Raw genomic sequence first — 20,729 nt, 5'->3', positions numbered from 1 at the left:
CATTTGATTTATATCTAATTGTTAAGTTTACATAAAATCTAGCTGCTTTTACTTAATTTGATGTAGTTGTTGCAACTTAAAAATGGTAAGTGGAATCACCTTGTTCTTTGTAAGTGATAGAAACTTCAGTAAACCAAGTTAGTCTGACTGTTCATGACAAAGAGGATTTTGCCAATGATGCAGTTAGGAGATCTAATAGTTCTGTTTTCTTGACATGTTTAAGAAAATGCAAATATGATAGACTAGTTTGCAACCAGCAGAATATAGATACGTAGCACAGTAAACTTAGTTTATTGAAGTTGCCGAAACTTAGAAAGATTGATTTAATTAAACTTGTCATTTTTAAGTTGCAGTTTCCTAGATTTTTTAAAAAGTAAAATCAACTTGGCAGATTTTACAGTGTACTGTAGTCATCCTCCTGAAAAGGTTTGAGCTACAAACTAGTGACCAATGGCGACTGTGGAGCAAGCGCATTGCAGAGTCTTGAAATTAACATGTTCCTGTATGTTCTGGGTTGGTAATCGCTGCATGACTCAGTGCTTTGGTGCAGACTTAATACTCTGTATGATCACTGAAAAAGATGTTTCTGAAAATGACGCGGTATGTGTTGCTATGGGAGAGCACCAGAAGACAAGGTAAAGTACATGTACAGACTGAAACTTTCTCAACATCGACACAGAGATATGTACTACCCTATGATCTACCACAGTGAAAAGTGCTTACTCAGTTCATTGATGGAGATTAGAGTGATATGGATTTTCAGTGTTACTGTTGGTAACTGCACTAATGTGTTACAACTAAAGGACTCACTACTGCAGAAATTTACTAATCAGAATCACAACTGGAAGATGTCTGAAGCATGTTGAGATGACTAAGATGCATTGAAGCATAGAGGCAATTTATATTCAAAATATGAAATGAATTAGCAGTCATATTATCTCTACATGGACTCTAGTCTAACTGAATACTTAACAGACTGTATCTTCTGGAGGGAAACTTCAACATTCACACCAAACAAAATATATTTCTGCACTGCTGCATATTTCATTAGCTCTGACAAACAGCCTGTGCTGTATCAGAAAGAGATTGTTTGCCCAAACAATTATCTGTTTTTTATGGAGACCCAAAGTGCTAATAAATAAATTAGACTTATGCAGTGAATAGTTATAGAAGTACAAACAGAAAATCTATATAAAATAACCATAAAACTGTGAAGTAATCCAATACATATCACACTATATGACACTAAAATTGTTACCTTTCTTGCTGGTTTTTAGGACACACTTGAAAAAACTTGTTTCATCTTGAATGTCATAGTAAGTTTCTTATGTTGTTTGTATGTATTCACTTATTTAAGTTTTGTTTTTTTCCCTCATTTTTTCTTTGACTATTGTTAGTTTCCTTTTGTGTGTGTCGATATTTTAAAATATGTGTTACCTGTTTGTTGCATATTTTGTTTTGTATGGATGAGTAAAAACATCGGTATTTTCTCTTTATTTTGTAATGTAAATAGGGAAGGACTTGAGGAAAAGCCATTCAGGCTTCTATCCTTTCTAGCATTGAAATTACTTTTATTGTTCATTTTGTATTTTCTTATTATTTTGCAAATAAGTAAACTAAACTAAACTGAACATTTTTTTAAACACAGCTTGATATTATGAAATGTTATTTTGTCCTGCCTGTTATGAGGATGACAGAGTTTATTATGGACCAATTTTATTTTTTTCCCACAGCTTTGTTTCACAATGTAATGCCACTTTGCCTGTCAGATCATTCTCCATCAACCTCCATTCCACACCTGGCTCTGCCCTGTGTATCTTAAGACATTTTAATTTAAAATAAAAGGCCTTACAAATTAAAACACTTACAATTAATTAATAGTAATTCATCTGCACAACCTAAATAAAACTGAATTGCCATGAATAGAAAAATAAGCAGCATGAAAGAACATCTCATTGGTATAAGGAATTGACTATAAAAAATGTATTGGATTATTTCCCAAGGCCATGGTCACGTTACCTGTTTTGTTCATATTTGTTTATATTTTTGTTTCAGAATGTCTAATTTATTGAATTTTTTTGGAACACGTGTCTGCATAACTGATAAAAATTTGCAGACACCATTTCCTTACACTCTTTGTTAAACATCTAAAAGGGGCAAATAATGAGCACTTGAAATCATTCCTGTGAAGAAAAAGAGGGAACTAATTAAAGATTTATAAAGAAGGTCTGGCATTATCTCAACTGTGCTAAGTAGAACAGAAGATGAGGACACTTTTCTTGTAGCCCCTGATATACTGACATGTGTATTCACAGCCCAGTCACAAGAAAATGTTGGCATTGTATGCTCCTGCAAACCACAGATATGCTGCATTTGTACATTTCATGTGTGAAATATCAAAGCTTTCATGTACGTATATATAAAGCTGACTTTGTCATCAGGAAGTTGAGGAATTGGATGACGGTGTGATACCTGGGCAAGACAGCTGACAAACTGCAGCTTATACAGTAGGTATAAGACCAACTTATGACAAAACTGGATGTTTTTTTAGACAGGCAGGGATGATAAAGAGACATCAAAGCATTTTCAGCCATAATTGTACCACAAAACCGGGTATTTTGAGCAAAAACGCAATCTTTTATTAATCGTAACCAAGTGGTTTTGTGCCTAGCCTAACCACATGTTGTCCACAGCATTGTTAAAACATTAAATTTCAACATCTCTGTGACAAATGTAACATTTCCGTGGTTTGCAGAAACATACAATGCCAAAATTTACTACGTTGACTGGGTTGGTATTAAACACTGCTCTGTTTTTATGCGCCCATTTATGATTTTGTCCCTGTTAGTTGTGAGTCGATAATCGTGAGCTGCTTTGATATGGGTTTCGGTCAAATCTGTAAAAACTCTGGTGAACACAGAAAAGTGCATTGTGAGTAAGATTTATGAAGCACCTGATTTCAGGAGTGTGCAGGTGCCATTATTGTGGCGGTGTTACAACTATAACACCACCTCACATCCACACATTTTCTCACTGCTGTTTCAGTATAGTGTCAAAGACTCAGGGAGCGCCCCTTCTTTTTCCCCATAGTAAAAACAGATTGAGAGTGTATATTTGGAGGTAATCCGAGAGTGTGTGAAACATACACATTCTCATGCTCACTAAAGGTCCACATGGTGCTCATTAGCCAGCTATGCCGCATTGCTGAAGGACCAGAGGCAGAGCAGTTCCCTGTCCGATGAGGTTAGGATCCGGGCTGAGGTCCTGGGTTAGAAGATGTCAGGACACATGCTCCAGTCCTGTCTCTCCTTCGCCTCCCAGTAACCTCCCTTATACACAAAGTTTGTCTCTCCAGTGATTGAGTCCCTCCTCTGGTGAAACCAAAGCGGCTGGTAGCCTTCGTATTCTTTACCTGCAGAAATAAGCACAGGTGTTGCTGAACTGACACCATTTAAATTGCACTCTAGTGGAGAAGCCACACTTACAGGCAATACACTGAGCGATTAATTCGCCTTCATACATATGCATAAACTGGGGAAGCAATTATTTGTTGCGCACTAAATTTGGGACAGCTCCAAATCTGAGCCGCGGTCATGTAATGTGAATTCCACCGCATCAATAAAGTACAAATGAGCACAATGTGTGCAATGCAAAAACCTGGATCGGTCATAGCGAAGCATAAAATTAGAATCACAGTTTTGGAACTCCCTAAACTGAATAATCGATCTGGTTCTTAATACAGAAACACAGTCAAAAGAGGCAGAATTTGCAGCTCAGCAATCAGCTCATGGTTTTGTTCCCTTTCTAAAACAAAATGTAGATTTAACTCAGATGAATGAAAGCATAACGCTTCTTGTTTATTGTTGTACCACACTAAATTGGTCAAATTGATTTAATTTAAAGGAATCAGGGAACTGGCTGCCTTGAAAATTTTAAGGAGATATGCCTATTACTCTTAATTTATATTTACTTTATATCTAATTGTTAAGTTTACTTAAAATGTAGTCATATTTAGTTGTGTGAAGTTATTGCAACTTAAAAATGGCAAGTTTAATCAAATCAACCTTTCTAAGTTTTAGCAACTTCAAGTTTACTGTGCTATATATCTGTAGTCTGTTGGTTGCAAACTAAATAATCATATTTGTATTTTCTTGAACATGTTAATAAAACAGAACTCACAGATCTAACTTTTTTCATTTGCAAATTCTCTGAATTTAACTTGTTGCGATCAAGTTAAGTCAGACTAACTTAGTCTACTGAAAGTGCAACACAAAGAACAAGGTGATTTGACTTGTCATTTTTCAGTTGCAACAACTTCACAAAAATAAGTTTATACAAATAAATTTTAAGTAAACTTAACCAGTAGGTATTAAGTAAATATAAAAGAAGATGAATAGTTATATTTACTTTCCTTTTTCAAGGTAATCGGTTTCCAAGATTATTTTAAGTAAGATCTACCTGTCAGATTTGAAAGTGTAGATAAGTGCCCAAAAGGATTTGAACACACAGGATGATGATGTCGTGCAAATTAATCACTTGCTAATATGGCTTCACCACAGCATATTAGGAATACTTTAGAGTTGTATCTGTTGTTTCATGTAATATATTATTTCTAAATGAAGATGTCACATGTTTTGCAGGAAAAAGCCTTTGTTTTTCCTGAGCCATTTTCTGGAGAAGTTGACATGGGAGGGGTATCATGCAGTTCCCACACTGAGGCAGACCACACAGAGGACACACAGAGGATGAGGGGTGTGCGTGAGTTTGTATTTGTATGTGTGTGTGTGTGCGTGCGTGTGTGTGTGTGTGTGTGTGTGTGTGTGTGTGTGTGTGTGTGTGTGTGGGAGTGATGCACAACAGAGGGGCACAGGGCAACCCCCACTCACCAGAGTCATAATCACACTCTGACCACCAATAGAGGGAGGAAAAGAAAGACAAGTCATGGGTACATCGAATACAAACCTAGCCTACGCACAACACACACACACAGGAATGCCACCAGGATGAAAAGTTTCTGCTGAATTCCCGAAAAGTTCAGTCCATCGTCTAGTATACCTGACCTTTTGTGTTTAGCCCTGCTGTCTTTCAAAAACTTCCGTGTTAAAAATGTAATAATTATTCAATCAAAGTAATGTAACTCGTTACATTTGATTACATTTTGATTCCTCTTTTAACAAATGTTTTAAACTGGGCAATAAAGCTGAAAGATATCCATAAATAGGTGATGCCAAATAAGGGTATTCCTGCGCGGAAAATGATGCAAAGCAGCAGAATGAATGCTGTATTCTACATGTAAACTTTTTACCGCAAGGAATACATTTGGATGTTACAAGTTGTTGCATGTAACTATTAACTTCCACACACGGCTCACTCTAGGATAATCTTTTTCCAATTTCTAGCTTTGTGACCGGATGATTCTTTGTTTATTTTTTTTAACCAAAATGCTCCCTGAGTCATTTTTTAGTTCTCTGCTTATTTATCAGGGTTCCATCAGCTTAAGGCTGGGTTATCAGGATTTAAGACTTTTTAAGACTTTATTAATTTGACTCTGAATGAAATTTAAGAGCATGTTTAAAAGAAACAAAGTGGAAGAAAAAAACATGAGCCTACATCTTTTACTTGGGCTTAGGAAGAATTTTACCCAAATATTTATTGTAACATAAAACATCAACTTTTTGTTGTCATTGATGTGAGAAGGGTTCTGTAAATTTATTTTACTTTATTTTAAGATTTTATGAAATGCTGCAAATTCAGAAAACAAAGATTCATAAAATCCCAATTCTCAATTTTAGATTAATGAATTCAATACCATTGGAGACTTTTTAAGGATCTGCAGGAACCCTGGTCTATATACAACATCTTTTGTCTTTCGCATGTTCTAATTATGTTGTGGGTCTTTTTATTTTCATGGTTCTTTGTGCTACAACTGTTATCTAAGATTTTTAAAGGAGAACATGCACTTTTACTTCAAACATGCTGGATGCTCTAAGAAAAAAACAACCTCCTCCTGCTGTGTCTGTCATTTATTCAGCAACTCTTTGCCTATCACACACCACACTTCCTGTTCTCCTTTTCATACCTTCATCAAGCGCATCTGAGGCCTCCGCTTCCCTTCTCCTCCTCACAGCTCTTTGTTTTTCCTCTAGCCTCTGCTTTTCTAAGTTTGCCTCGTCCCACCGCCCTTCCTCCATCAGCTTCTGGTCGGGTCTCAGACGGCTGTCGGTTAGTCCCACTCCGTCCTCCTGCTCATTCAGGGTCAGTGCCAGCGCTGAAAAGTAGTACATGTTCTCAGCGTTCTCCCTGAGTGAATGAGAGGAAATTGACAGGAGTTACACAGTGCCATGCTGTACAATCAATGATATTGACTGAACATTGCAGCAACTACTTATATGCAATGTTCTGCCTCATGAGGCTGATGAGACTTACGGGAGAGGGTATTTCTTCCACAACAGTTTGGGCGACAATGTCTGATAGACCGTCTTCTGCTTGCCCTCTGATCCACTGCCCCCTCGGCTGCTCTGAACGATCTTGGCGCTCTCAATTTTATCATCCCATGTACCAGAGAGGATGTAGTGAGCCTGACCTCCACTGTCTGCCACCACACCTGTCACCTGGAAACAGCAAAAGAAAATTAAAGCAGACTCTGGGTGATGAAGAAACTAAAGGAAGCTCCAAATGTATCACCATGTCCTTTCCTCCTAATGTTAAGCACTTTAATGCACAGTCCAGGAGGCAGGACACCAGTGAACTCCCATTAGCTTGTCCCAAATCAGTCACTACCAAGGAAGGCAGCATTGTGCCCCACTTTTAGATAATTGGTACGACTCCAGGGGAGGTTACCTTACTGCTATGTGACCTCTATATCGCACTACTGTACAATAAGTACTAATATAAGTGTTGGTACTGTCCAGCAGGAGGCAGCATCACACAAATTAACCCCTCAACACATGACGTCATACCAAGGTTGGGTAAATAGAAGAGGAAAGGAAGCATTTACCTTCCGAGGTACGTCCCTGGAGAAATAACTGTAGGGGGAGAACTTGAGCTGGCAGGTCTCCTTGGTCCTGTGATTCACAATCTCAATGTCCCCTGACTGCACAAATACAGACAAAGAGTGAGAGAGGGACACACTTTCAGTGCACAAGAGCAAGAGAGTCGCCACAGACACCAGACAACAAAACAGTATACTGTGAAATATGGAGAGCTTTCACTGCTGGCAGCGATAGGTTCAATCAGCATTATGTGAACTTAATATGTAAAAGTCCTGCACCTAGCTTTAACCTGTGACAAACATTCTTGTCTTTTGCAGCATCTAAGTTTAAAATAAATCCAAAATGTGATAGATTGTCTCATTGTCAAATGCTGGTGAAAATGTTCTGATGCTTCAGTTGCTGTGCTCCTGACAGCACTGTCTGCAGCTGCGCTCGCTGGCAGCACAGAAGGCAGGAGCAGAATAGTTTCCTTAGTTTGACATGAAGTTGTTTGGCTGACCCCGTTCTGCACCAGAGGGCAGCAGAGTGGCAGAATGATGCACGGAGGCGTGGGAGAAGGAAAAAGTAAAGTAAAACAATAAAAAGTGTAAAGATTATTGAAACTTTTTCTTGGTGGATGAGCTGCAGAGAGCATGCAGAGGTGGTTTTGTCTTTTGTGAGACTAGTATCTGAAACTTAGGTGCCTACGGCCAAAATAACTGTAACAGCTTGTTTGGATACTTTTTTGTGTGCAAAGTTTTTTGTGAGGCTATACTATAATGTATCCTAACTTTTAAAAAATAAAAACAGGTTTTCAAAAAAGTAGAAGATCAGATTGCAATGTTATCACAAAATGAAAAACAATGGAGGTTTCAAAACATGAAAAAAAGCGTTTTATGTTGTTTTTTTTTTATGAAGTAAGAAATGCAGTCATATATTTGCTAGTGTTGTTGCCAAATGCTAAAAGTTCACAAAACTCCACACATTTAATCATTTACATCAGCATGAACACTGTCAAAGAAATGCCATAAATAACCAGGAAATACTGGATATTTGTAAACTATTTAATATCAACAACTCATTATACTCTGGTTTAATAAGTCACTGCTGATATTCCTATAGTCGTCTGTTGCCAAGATGTCTGATTATTCCACACACCAACGTGCTTCTGACAGTAATAATTCAGTGAATCTGCCATAATTATTCTTTAGGACTTCGTCCAAGGTGACACACACATACACATACACACACACATACACAGAGACACATACACTGACATGCAAACTGATATGACGCACACCATGAATAAAAACAGAAAACAGTGAGAAAAAAAAAAGAATTGTAATTCCAAACAGACAGACACCATTCTGCACAGACTGACAGACAGACATGCAGATGTGAAGCCCAACCCTCCCGCTATATAACTGGGCCATCTCACAGAGAGAAGAAGCTGTTATTTTAGGGTGTTATTAGAGATCAAAGCTGAAGATAAATCCCTAGAGATTTTGAAGCTCCTTATTCATGTGCTTTAAGGCTTTGATTCCCTTCTTCACAGCGCTCTGCTCTGTCGGTCTCTACCACACAACACTACGACAACAATACTAGAGGAAAACAGGCTACTCTCAAAGGTCAAAGGCATTAAAGTTGTGGGTTTGGAGCTGTGGATGAATGATCACTAATAAGAGATGCTCACAAACAGACCTGGTCAATCCACAGCTTGCCCACAATGATGTTGTGCACTGTGGAGGTGACTTTTCTCCACACGTAGTGATTCCCGCTGGAGTGGAACTGGAGGTGAATGGCACCTGATGAGGGACAGGGAAAAAAAGAGAAAAGAAAAATCACAGCTGCTTTGTTACCTACCTGCAATCACAGACCTGAAGGTGAAACCACAGCACTTTCATCATTGAAGGATACTGAAGAAATACAATTTACTGAGCTTTGGGAATTTTAGATTTTCAAATAAATGCCTGGACATGTCAAGGGAGGAAGAGTCCTTTTATTTTATTTTATTTTTTCTAATTAACGTCACTCAAAGTGGCACTATATCTAAAAAATCATGACATGCTTTACTATATTATGCCTATGTGCTGATAAATGTATGTTGTTTTTTTTAAAGATGGTTGTATTGTTTATATTGAAGTGTTTGGAGTTTTGCTTCATATGGTGTTTTATTAATCTAAAGACTTAAATACAAATTTAAATGACAAAAAATGAATGCTGGGTAAATAAAATTCTTAATGGTTTGGCTCCTTCTCTGCTATGTAACTTTGTGTACACTCACTCTGTAAGTTCCATTAGATCCTCAAAACTATCCTCTGTACAACACTAACATATCATTTTGTCGCACTGCATTTGGGCAGTCAGCTTTTTCTGTAAAAGCTACAAATCAGTGGAACACTGACTGACGATGTGAGGAGCTGCAGCTTTATCAGGACTTTCAAAACCACCTTGACAAGACAGTTAAAAGCTGCTCAGCCTATGTACTCACTGACCTTGAAATTTGGATTTTGTAACTTGTTTTTAATTTGACAAGCATTAACTTGTTTTTGTATAGTTTTATGTCACAGTCTGTCTCATGTCTCCTTCGTTGTATATTTTTATATCACATGCTATTGTGTGTATTGTTGGTGTTGTGTGTGTGGGTTTTTTTGTTTGTTTTTTTGTTCAGCTTTATATTGTTATGTTATTTTGCTGTGTTTTGACCTGCTGAGGGACTACATATGCAAATTGGCTCTTGGCTATATTCTGGTATGGTGCATCAAATGGTAATATTGATGTGTTAAACTGTATATGATCCCTTTTAAATAATGCATTTTAAAAGTCATGTTACATTGTGTTTTGTTAGTGTTAGATTGTAGGTTTGTTTTTGTGATTTTAAATCCGCTTGTGAACTTGGTCAATTCTATCTGCAGAGGCTGAAAAACACATCATGTAACACAGTTACGCCCCTGAGCACAGGCAATACATTCCCACCTATTTCCAGTATGGCTTAACCCTGGAAAACTGATAACATGAATTTAACCGTAAACGCTTTCCACTTAAGACTTTTTTTTCTATTACATGGCACCTCACAGCAGGCATATAACAGGAAGGGAGAGAAGGCTGATAAATACCACTGCATCTCTTGGCTGGACCTGCATCTATCAAATCTCTCATTTATCTGAGCCAACAGGCCCCTGCTCTCTGCTGTCCCAGTGCAATAGAGAGCTCCCTTTATACCCATACTTTATGTATGTGTCAAAGGGGTCATAAACTCCTCGTGATTCATTCTCATGCCTTTTCTCTGGCTTTAGATTGTGTAGCAGGCAGCGCAGTCGTCAGCTACTCTCAGTTGGGACGTGGAGTCCTTCTCAGGTAAACTCTGCGTGGTGTGGCTGTTGAATTTGCATGATGGAACCTTTTTCACTCAAATAGTTTGTTTGCTTCCCCCTGAATATGAAATGTCTTACCCTGAGGCATTATGGAGAGGTATTTGCCACGAAACTTGCTGGCGATGGTGATTTCCTGCCACAGGGTCCAGCCTCGTTCGGAAATCACATGATGTGCAGCTGCAGGGGGGTGATGGCTCACCTTAGAAAAAAAGATAGAGGCACAGTATAATTACAAAAGCAGCAAATTGCTTGTTTGGAGAACACAAGCTGACCCTTTATACGTGTCACATGTGTGCATGCACGTCAGTGATATGCCTTTTCCACCAAAATAGTTCTGGTTCTTGAAATAGTTCATTTCAGGAGTCTAGGAACCATGGTGTTATCTAAGAAACAAACCCATGTTTCCCTCAGTTTTGTGCAAAAGCATTGTAATCAAGGATGTGTCATCAGTTTTCATTTGCCCTCTCAATTGTTGCCTTCTCCATCCTTTCCGACCTGTAGAATATGACATGCCCACTTATGTCATCACGGTCACACTTGAGGTCAAGAAAAACGTGCTGTTTTTTGGTTCTGACGTTCTGTAGTAAACTGTTCGAAATTTGGTGTAGGACCCCGAACAAAAAGGGGTGGGATTGTGTCGGCAAATTCTCCCTATGGCCATGCTGTTACCTGCTCACACAGAGAGCGGTAGCCGAACTCCTCCCGTCGATCGAGCTCATAGGTCTCGCCCAGGAGGGGGTTGAAGGGCTTGGCTGTCCGGTGCACCGTTGTGGAGTAGGACGACACGGAGAAGGCAGCGACCAGGCACATCTGCTCCAGTGAGGAGTCGCAGCGCGCCGCCTTGTCCAGCAGCTCATGATACTCCAGGTCCTCGGTGAGACGCTGCAGCATCGACAGAGGCTCGTTGAAGTTTACCTAAATGGTTGAGTAAAGAAAATGTGAGACACACGCAGATTTACGTCAACCAGTCAGCAAGGAGGAGGGCCATGACTCACACACTTACAGGCATGGGAATTTTGGAGAGCTCCTTGCCGATGCAGTTCTTCATGATGCTCCACAAATTGAGGGAGTAGTTGGGCTTGTCGGGGACATGAGTCCGCCTCTGTCTGCGGGGCTGCAGCTCTTTCCCTGACACATCATTACAGCTCAGAGACATCTGGGATTTGGTGAAAGGGGAAGGGGTGGAGGATGAGAAGGTTGACTTTTAACTTTGCATGAAAGAATATTGAATTTTGAAAGACATGGACATTCCAACCATACGTCATGAGAACAAAGAACTGTAAGAAAAACCCATAAGAAGAGCAGAAATAGAACAAGCCATACAAAAGGTGCAGAACTCCAGAGCCCCAGGCCCAGAGAGCTACACTTCAGAGTTCTATAAGGCTTTCAGTAGTCAAATTTAACCATTTCTACTGGATGTGTTGAATGAAGCGCTTGTTAAAAGTTGTCTTCAACCATTTTTTTTATCAAGCAAGCATCTCCCTAATCCAGGAAAAAGGAAAAGGATCCATTGGATCCAGGTTCATACAGACTAATGAGCTTACTTGATGTTGAAAATAAAATATTGGCTTCTAGCAATATACTTGGAGGACATTCTCCCAATACTAATATTTCAAGACCAAACAGGATTAATGAAAAATCGGCTGCTTGTTTTTAATATTCTGAGATCGCTAAATATTATTCACATGCAGGCTATTAACACTCAACATTTTGATATACTTATCGCGCTAAACACAGAGAAGGACCTTGACAGGGTCAAATGGGATTGTCTCTTTTTAACCCTGTCAGAGCCAAATTTATTCCCTTAATTAAGTTATTATATGCCCTTTGATTTTTACTTTCTTAATTTTATGCATTTTATCTTATTTTAGTTAAATTATTTATTTATTTTTTGCTTGTTTGTTTTGTTCCATTACTATGTGAGCATATATATGCGTATGTCTACATGCTCTTTGCATTAAGAATTGTACAGACATATTTATTCTCAAGGAGATTCTGCATGTGTGTTAGGAAAACTCCCCGAATAAACAGTTAAGAAGTTAAAACTTAAAAGTTACAAAAAAAAAGAACATTCAATTTTGAGAAATAGTTTCAGCTTTGTGGCGCATCACCAGGTGGAGACAGAATGACAGAGTGAGTGAGCGGGAACAGAGGAAGCAGATGTATGTTAGAGAGAAGCAAGGGAGAGTTGAGGGGAGAGAAGTACAGATGTTTGACTGGTAATTAATGTTTAGTGGAATGAAACAGCTGTGTATCTTTGGCACCACAGGGGTGACAACGACACTGCGGGACACACACAGAAAAAGGCTGCATGTGTGTGTGTGTGAGCATGGGATGAATGCAGGGTAGGAGAGTTGGACTTGAGAACAGCAAGTGAAGATGGTTATATAAATAAATCATTGAGCTTGAGTTTTCTAGCAGTACAAATTCATCTCTATTGAGATTAAAATGGTTTGTTGAGAACCAACAATATCAACACTGATGCTAGGATATTGTTCACTAATTTTAAAAGGGCTGTACTTGCATTGTACCTGCATCATCTATTTGGATTTATTTGCTCATATTGTCAAATTGTGTTATATATTCTAAATTGTACATATTTAACTATATTGTGTTTAATTTTATCTTAAGTGTTGTTTGTCTTAACTATTGTACATTTGTACATTGTACATTTTCATATTGCTTTTAAATTTTTTCTTTCTAGGAAAGGGAATACTGATAAAAACTAGCTCCCTAACTAACTTAGTTACATTTACATTTGTTTAAATGTGGATTCATGTCCATTAAACCTCCTTAAATAAATAAATAAATAAATGATATATTACAAAATTCAGCAGTGTTCACATATGTCAGTCCTATTAGTCAGTCTAGTTAGGGACTGACACTTACATGGTCGTCCTGGTTCCAGTCATTGGGCTGACCTCCGCTCGCCCCACTCAAATTACTCTGAGATCGCCTGGAAGAGAATGAACACATTTTCTACAATGAGCAGTGGACATATTAACAGACTCTATGTCCCTCTCACTCTGTTTTCCACTTGCGCACACACATAGCACAATACACACAAGGGAGCAAACAGATTGACGGGTATTACAGCTGAATGCTGTGTAGCTGTTTCCACCATTATTAATGGTGCCACTGGAGTTGAGGGATATGTTGCAAGAGACAAGCCATAACAATGATGAGAAGAACACTAAAGGTGCTCAAGACATAAGCATAAAAAGAAAGAAACTGACTCCAATGCATCCAACAAATGTGCGATCAAAATGTACTGAGAGAGCAAAAACAAAAATAGAATTTGGGTTATTTTGCTGCAGTAGAGCAGACAAGGGTCAGGGTCTTATATTATTATTTTTGTGTTCAACTCAGAGTGAGCACAGCTAATAAAATCCAAATGCGAAGGGCACACCACTCTGTAATTTGTGTGTAAGTGTGTGGCTATTATCACACGCTTGTTTAGCTGTCAGCCAGAGTCAAATTCACTATTATGACAAATTAAGAGCATCCACAGAATGATTGTGCACATGCAGAATATAAATTAAAACTCAGCTAAACCTTCATCCCTGTAACTGTCTTTCAGTTTTTCTGCTATTTGGCTAAATTTAAAAATATATGGATCTCTGTGTGTGACTGACCTGTGCTGTGTGCTCTCAGTGGCAGTCACTGTGATAAATGCAGGGGAATCCTCCATGGCATCAAAGTATTCAGTATCCTCATCTTCATCACTCGCCTCTTCTTTGTGCAGCCTCTCACACCCTCCTGTCAGGAGATGTACATTTGTGAGTAAATGCAAACAGAATCCAAAGCCAGCACAGCCATCATCACATGGTGGTGAGTTTGTATTCTACAGAGTTCAGGGGAGAGCAGCGTATAATCACATACCCATGGCGATTAATCAAGGAATAATCAGCTTAGTAAAGTCGGCAATGTTCCTGCTGGTTAACTAGCCTGCATGATGTGAGCTCCTCAGGCTGTGCTTCTTATATTCAGTTTCCAACATTCAATAATCAGAACACTTTAATTAAAAGAGATTCTATTGAAAAATTGTGGTAAAGTATGACCTTTAGTCACTTAAAAGCCATACATCCATACAAAATGTATTGTATTTTAAACCTTTAATACCTGGATCGACATCAGTTTTCATGTGCTGCATTCAGATACCTTTCATTCAGATACCTTTCATTACCATGTCAACCTCTGAAAAATGCAAAAATTTAAAAAAAAAAAAATTGCATTTCTTTCATTAACACAGGAAAAAATAATCAGCAACTACAAAAAATAATTAACAGGTGACAAGGGAATTATCTGATTAGCTAGGGATGGGGGGGTGGGGGGGGTTACAAAAAAAGAGATAAAATCGGGGGGGGGGGTGGGGGGGGGGGGGGGGGGGGGGGGGGGGGTGGGGGGGGGGGGGGGGGGGGGGGGGGGGGGGGGGGGGGGGGGGGGGGGGGGGGGGGGGTTACAAAAAAAGGGATAAAATCCAAAGAGCTATGTTTATATATATATATATATATTTATACACACTCTTATGTATTTAAAATTTTGTGACAGAAAAAAAAGTATCACTTTCTTGAGGTCATTTTCTTGTTGTTTTTTTTTCACATCTTCCTTTTTAAAAAAATATTTTCAGTTAATTTTCTTGTAACTTTTCACTTATTTCTTGCTAATTTGTTATACTACTCCTCGCTCTCTTCCCGTGTTTTTGAAAAATATCAAGCCAATTTGCTTAGGTTTCAAAGGCTTAAATAACACTGTTGTTTTTCATCATTTTCTTTTAAAAGCAACTCCTCTTTAATACTGCTTTGTTTGGTGCATAAAATGTTTTTCAGTTTTTTGTTAAGCCCCTGTTACAGACAGCAATAGAGAGATACAATGAAGGTCACTGGCTGAACACAAACTTGGGTTGTTAGGGTTCTTGAATGTCTATCCATCAACTGTGTCTTCCTCCCTGTTGTGTTAAATAGAATCAGAATCTGCTTTATTGCCAAATCGGTTTTCACATACAAAGAATTGGCTTCAATGTGTTGGTGCATAACATAAATACAGTAAAGAACATGAAATGAAAAATCAAGAAATATACATATATAACAGAAGGAAATTATAATTAGAATATCTGATTTAAAATGAAAAAGCTGTGTAGTGCTGCTGTGCTACAAGAAAGTTACACCCATTTTGGTATTAATTAGTGCTGCCATTTTTCTAAAGAGGGCAGTCTTACACTAAGGGTAAGGTAATAGGGTCACTAGAATCTATAGGTTTCTTCCTCTTGGAGGATGGATGAACACAGCAAATGTTGTGCCAGGCTGGTCGCTTGTTTTCAAGATGTTGGTGATGGGTAAGCAAACAGGAAATTAAACAAAGTGATGGATAGAGAGAGACCGCATGACCTACGAAACCTGGTAAAAGTTAATTACCATATCTAAATTGGTGATAATCCAAACCTCATGACACAACTTCAAAAAAACCTTCCTCTACATGAGAACTGTCTATAATATTGAGCCTGAGGTCACACATGACTTTTAGCCAGTACTGTGAGGTCCTCGCTGAGGCCAACAGGAGTAAGTAACACACAGACACACAGTCAGTCTCACCCTTGTTGGCAGTAGGGGCACTGGGCGTGGTGGAAACAAGCGTGGGTGCTTCTCTCCACGCTCGCTCCAGGCTGTTATGCTGCTTGGCAAGCTGCTCAATAGTCTCCTCTAGGTGGGTACGTTGCTCTCGCTCATACTGCAGCGCCCGCTGCCATCTCCTGCTGTGGGTCTCTGCTAGGTCCAAGAAGTCTCGACACGCCTGGGGGGGGGGCACATGCACACAAGAACATAAACACATAGGCAGAATTTAAAGTTAAAATTTTACAATAAACATTTGATACAAAAATCTGGTGTTCACCTTTCTCAACAAGGTGCAACTTACTCTATACTTGCTACACTATGACTAACAGATCAGCTTTTGGCATTTAATGATGATTTTAGAAATGAGTGGCTTGCTTTGGTTCTTTATGAATGCTTCCACCCTCATTCGAGTCAACAGATAATACTATAGTGGAAAAAATCATTAAGATATATTTTTTCCTGAAGTCTTACAACAATATTACAAGAAGAACATTGGGATTGAAAAAGACATTCATAACAATCATTTTTATCAAGGCTATTTATCTCCATTGTTTCAAGCAGTCGTCAACATCTTAATGAGCTGTTTGCAAAGCATTTACTGTGTCTGCCTGCTGTGTCAAATGTGCCACGGGGTGCAGTATAGACATAGAAAGCATCATTGAGTGATGAGCTAGAGGTTAAAACTGACTGCAGAGCAGACTACATTTGCGTCCAGCGGGGGCATCATTGTTGCTGCCTTGCTTTTACTGAGAGGTTACTTCAGATCAAACGCTTATTACATGTCAGCATTTGTCTGACTGCATTGCCATGGAGTGCACTTGAAGGTCAATGAACCCAAATAACAACATACTGCTGACAACATGCATGATGAAAATGTCATGTGACAAAGTGGGCCTCAGAGGGGGGTTTCTCATTAATCTTGGGAGATTTTTTCATCACAATCCAGCATTTTGTAGCATTTTGTGGGGGCTCGTCATTCTTCTTCCCACATGAGTGGAACACATGTTTACATATGTTCCTCTCAGTGTTTGCAGCAAGTCTCTCTTTCAGAGTCAGAGGAGGCTGTTGAGAGTTAACCTGAACTACTTAGATAAAGATGTGGCTGCAGGCAGCGAGCCGGAGGGACAAATGCGACACTCAAATAATCCGTGTCCTGGCCTGTGAGAGTGCAGTATCACTTTGTGGCAGCAGGAAGAGAAACAAGGATGCGGTAACACCTGACTCCTTCCTTAATATGTTTCCAGACAACAGGACATCTGTCTGATGACAAATACTTTTCAGCCCCCGACCAAATGCAGCATATTTCTCTCTCTCTCTCTCTCTCACGCTTTTTCTGTCTTGCACACAGACAATATTACACTGATACACTGTTTTGTCCTGTGTTTGAAAGAGTTCATATTTTTTGTGACATTTGAAAGCCATCTCTTAGTGTATTCAAGATGTGTAACAAGTCTTTAATCCTACCAAGCAACTAAATTAATGCTTTAAATCCAGGGTCTTCAAAATTTTGCAGACCAAGTACCCCTTAGCCGAGAGAGCGACAGAACAGAGACCCTGTACTACATCTATTGTATAAAACTGAGTTGCATATCACTGTAAATTGGGCCTTCAATAACATGTAGGGTGGCCAGATCCTCTGTTAAAGACCCACGCTCTGAATTTAAGATGTATTGTTATATATATTATATATAGAATGTAACCATATTAACTTAACTTGCTGTCTTGCAAAACATCCTAACTGACATTTCCTCATATATGGCCAAGACAGAGAGAGAAGAAACCAGGAACAGAAACAACTCAAACCGAGAGCTAAAACTATAACTTTACACAAACACTGCACGACACTCACACCACCAACAGCATCAGTATTTCATGCTGTTCATGTAGTTACTATGACCATTCACTGATCATGCGTAAGTGTGGATTTTCTGACCCTGAACAGAGGGTAAGTGGCATGTTTGATAAACACACAGTCATACAGTTATTAAAAAATGTATTTAATTTCATATTAAAAATAAATGAAAAAGCCTAAAATGAAATGTGTTCTCCAGCAATGCCAATTTATAACTCAATGTATTATGTTATTCCAAAAATCAAGATGCCACACCATTACTGACAAGTTTAGAACTATCCTGTGTGTTAAGGCTGGGCAATTAAGGCAAGGAAAACACCTTTAATTTGTTTAACATATAGATCAATAACTGAAGTGACTTATGCTCATGTTGTTGTTGCTTAAAAAAGTAACGCATCTGTACAGACCAAGTGGTTTTACTGATAAACATTTTTTTTTAAGAATGATTAATGGTTCTCAGTCATTATATGTCGATAGTACTTCTTATCCCTTACAAATGTTCAAATGTTACATTTCTGTAGCTATATGTATTTTAAAATATAACCCTCTTTTGCTCAAAACAGAAATAATGGAAATCACAAAACATCTGATATCAAAAACATCCAATCAAACTCTTACCTCCAGCAGCTCGCATGAAGTGTCTACACTTCGATATCTGAGCCTCACTTTAAATGTTACAAGTGCATGTTACGTTATGGTCCACTTCCTCAGACATGCCCATGATATGAAACTCAACACCCACTTTAAAAAGTATGACAGTTCCACTTTTTTATGCTGAGTCTCTGCTGCAAACTCAGACTGCATGTGACCTCCGTTTGAGGAGGAAGACAGGGTTGATAAAGGCTAAAGAAAAGTGAATGGGCATGCAGCAGGGGACAAGTAAGTAAGAGGTGGCATCATCACCAATTTCTCAGTTTTGAGATCAATAAAGTATATCTATCTATCTATCTATCTATCAGTTTGTTTTAAATGAAAAGTTGTTAATGATGTAGATGTGGAGAAGCGTACAATGAACTTGACTTAAGTTTCATGTGATTAAATCAAACAAACATAAAGTGGTAGGTGTGGCAAAGCATGTACACACAAAAAGGCAAGAGCCTGGATTCAATGACACACCCAACAAGTTACATCACAACTAAATGAACTAATGCAACCCTCTCCACAGGCCAGGGTCAGATCACACAGAGCATGCAGTTGTGTCTTGCCGCTATGGCCTCCTTCTACCCTTAAAGGGACAGTCCACCCCCAAATCAAAAACAGGTTTTTTTTCTCTTTCCTGTAGAGCTCTTTATTAGTCTAAATTATTGTGGTCTGCGTTGCCGAGTGTTGGAGAATTCAGCTGTAGAGATGTCTGCCTTATTTCTAGTATAATGAAACTGGATGGCACTGGGCTTGTGGAGCTCAAAATGCCAACATTTTAAAAAACTTAACAGCAATGTCTCTTTCCACAAATCTCGACCCAGTTACTCAAGATAATCCACAGACCTTGTTGAGAGCAGTTTTATGTTGGAACTATTTTCTTCATCTGCCAGTATCAATGCACAGAACAAAGCATGCATCTACTGCTAGCTCACTTAGCATCACTGAGCTTGCTGACATAACAGCTCAACCAAGGAGGACGCCATTAATGTTTAATAGTCTTTTATCCATGAGTGGATGCATGCTCCTTTCTGTGCATTGATGTGGTTAGCGGGTGTAGTTCAGTAGAAAGAAAATAGTTCCTACACATAATTGTTTACAGCAAGGTCTGTGGATCATCTTGAGTAACTGTATCATGATTTCTAGAAAGAGACATTGCTGTTGAGTTTATCAAAGGTTTTTTTTGGGTGCCTTAAGCACCAAAAGCCATGTGCCATCTAGTTGAATTATATTCAAGAAAAGTCAGACAACTCTACAACCAATATCTCCAACACCCCACAACTCACACCAAAACAATCTAGATTGATAAATAGCGCAACAGGTAAAAGGAAAAATATGTAGTTTTTATTTGGGGATAAATTCTTCCTTTAACCTCTCCTTACATGCATAGCACAATTTCTTTGGAAAAGCACGTAAAACTTTATTTATATCCAAGTAAATGCCTTAACAGTGGCTGAAGATATGTCTGCAGATTTCCAAATACCAAAATCCTGCACTGCTTTCTGCTTAAAAGAGCCATTTACAAGACCAAAATCACCACACAATTTGTGGCAGCACTTCTTTCTCATTAGAAGAACATTCTTGGCAAACCTAATGGCATTTTAATGAGTTGGGCAATCCAAGAGGGTCTATTTTACTGCTTGTCCAGTAACTCTCAATTTCCCATGACCATTAATAAAGAAAATAGATGACAGCAAGAAACAAAGGGCTCTTCATTTTGAGCAACGGCCTTTCACATAATCTAAGAGTGTAATCAAGATTTTTTTTTTTTTTACATGTCATAACAGTGTGACTCAAGTCTCTTAACAAGCTGTATTAGCACACACTTAAGCAGTCAGGAGTTATAATTTACTGCCAGAATTAAAACCTTATCTCAAAGTCAACACACGTGTAGTTTTTACAACAAAATCTGACTAAATTATTTTACAGCTAAAAGCCAGACAGACAGGCATGCATTATGGGAAAAATGAACATCCACATGCACATGAGTACACAGTGCTATCGACAAAATCATGAAGAGAGAGAAGCAGGGACAAAAGGCAAACCTTGTGTGACTGTCCTGTTTAAATCAGAGCAGGTCTGTCTGTCTGACTGTAGTCAAGAAGGTTCTGACATTTCTCACCAGGCGGATAGGGTCGAGGGGTTTGAGAGGGGGGAGCAGGGGCTATTCCTGTCCCCCACCCCCCACTATAATATCTAGTATCACTCCTTCAGGACCTCGACTCTCCCTGACCTCTTGTCCACTACTAACACACTGTAAAGCCCATGGTATTTACCGTTG

The 20,729-nt window shown here is 38.8% G+C and overlaps 1 protein-coding gene across 2 annotated transcripts in view; it reads right to left on the bottom strand.

The window, feature by feature from the left end:
- Nucleotides 1–1,438: 1,438 nt before the first annotated feature.
- osbp2b (oxysterol binding protein 2b) overlaps nt 1,439–20,729 on the bottom strand; it is a 73,765-nt gene continuing 54,474 nt past the window's right edge. For both annotated transcript variants that reach the window (XM_042488046.1, XM_042488047.1), the window contains exons 4-14: nt 15,937–16,135; nt 13,981–14,104; nt 13,235–13,301; nt 11,349–11,501; nt 11,015–11,260; nt 10,424–10,544; nt 8,673–8,776; nt 6,998–7,093; nt 6,427–6,611; nt 6,080–6,300; nt 1,439–3,412 (exon numbers count right to left, since the gene is read on the bottom strand). In XM_042488046.1, coding sequence (XP_042343980.1) covers nt 3,270–3,412; nt 6,080–6,300; nt 6,427–6,611; nt 6,998–7,093; nt 8,673–8,776; nt 10,424–10,544; nt 11,015–11,260; nt 11,349–11,501; nt 13,235–13,301; nt 13,981–14,104; nt 15,937–16,135 — 1,659 coding nt within the window. In that variant the 3' untranslated portion in view covers nt 1,439–3,269. The remainder of the gene's footprint in view (nt 3,413–6,079; nt 6,301–6,426; nt 6,612–6,997; nt 7,094–8,672; nt 8,777–10,423; nt 10,545–11,014; nt 11,261–11,348; nt 11,502–13,234; nt 13,302–13,980; nt 14,105–15,936; nt 16,136–20,729) is intronic.

This window comes from Plectropomus leopardus, chromosome 6 (genome assembly GCF_008729295.1).
Source record: "Plectropomus leopardus isolate mb chromosome 6, YSFRI_Pleo_2.0, whole genome shotgun sequence".
Lineage (NCBI taxonomy): Eukaryota > Metazoa > Chordata > Actinopteri > Perciformes > Serranidae > Plectropomus > Plectropomus leopardus.
This window is presented reverse-complemented; position numbering and strand designations above follow the sequence as displayed.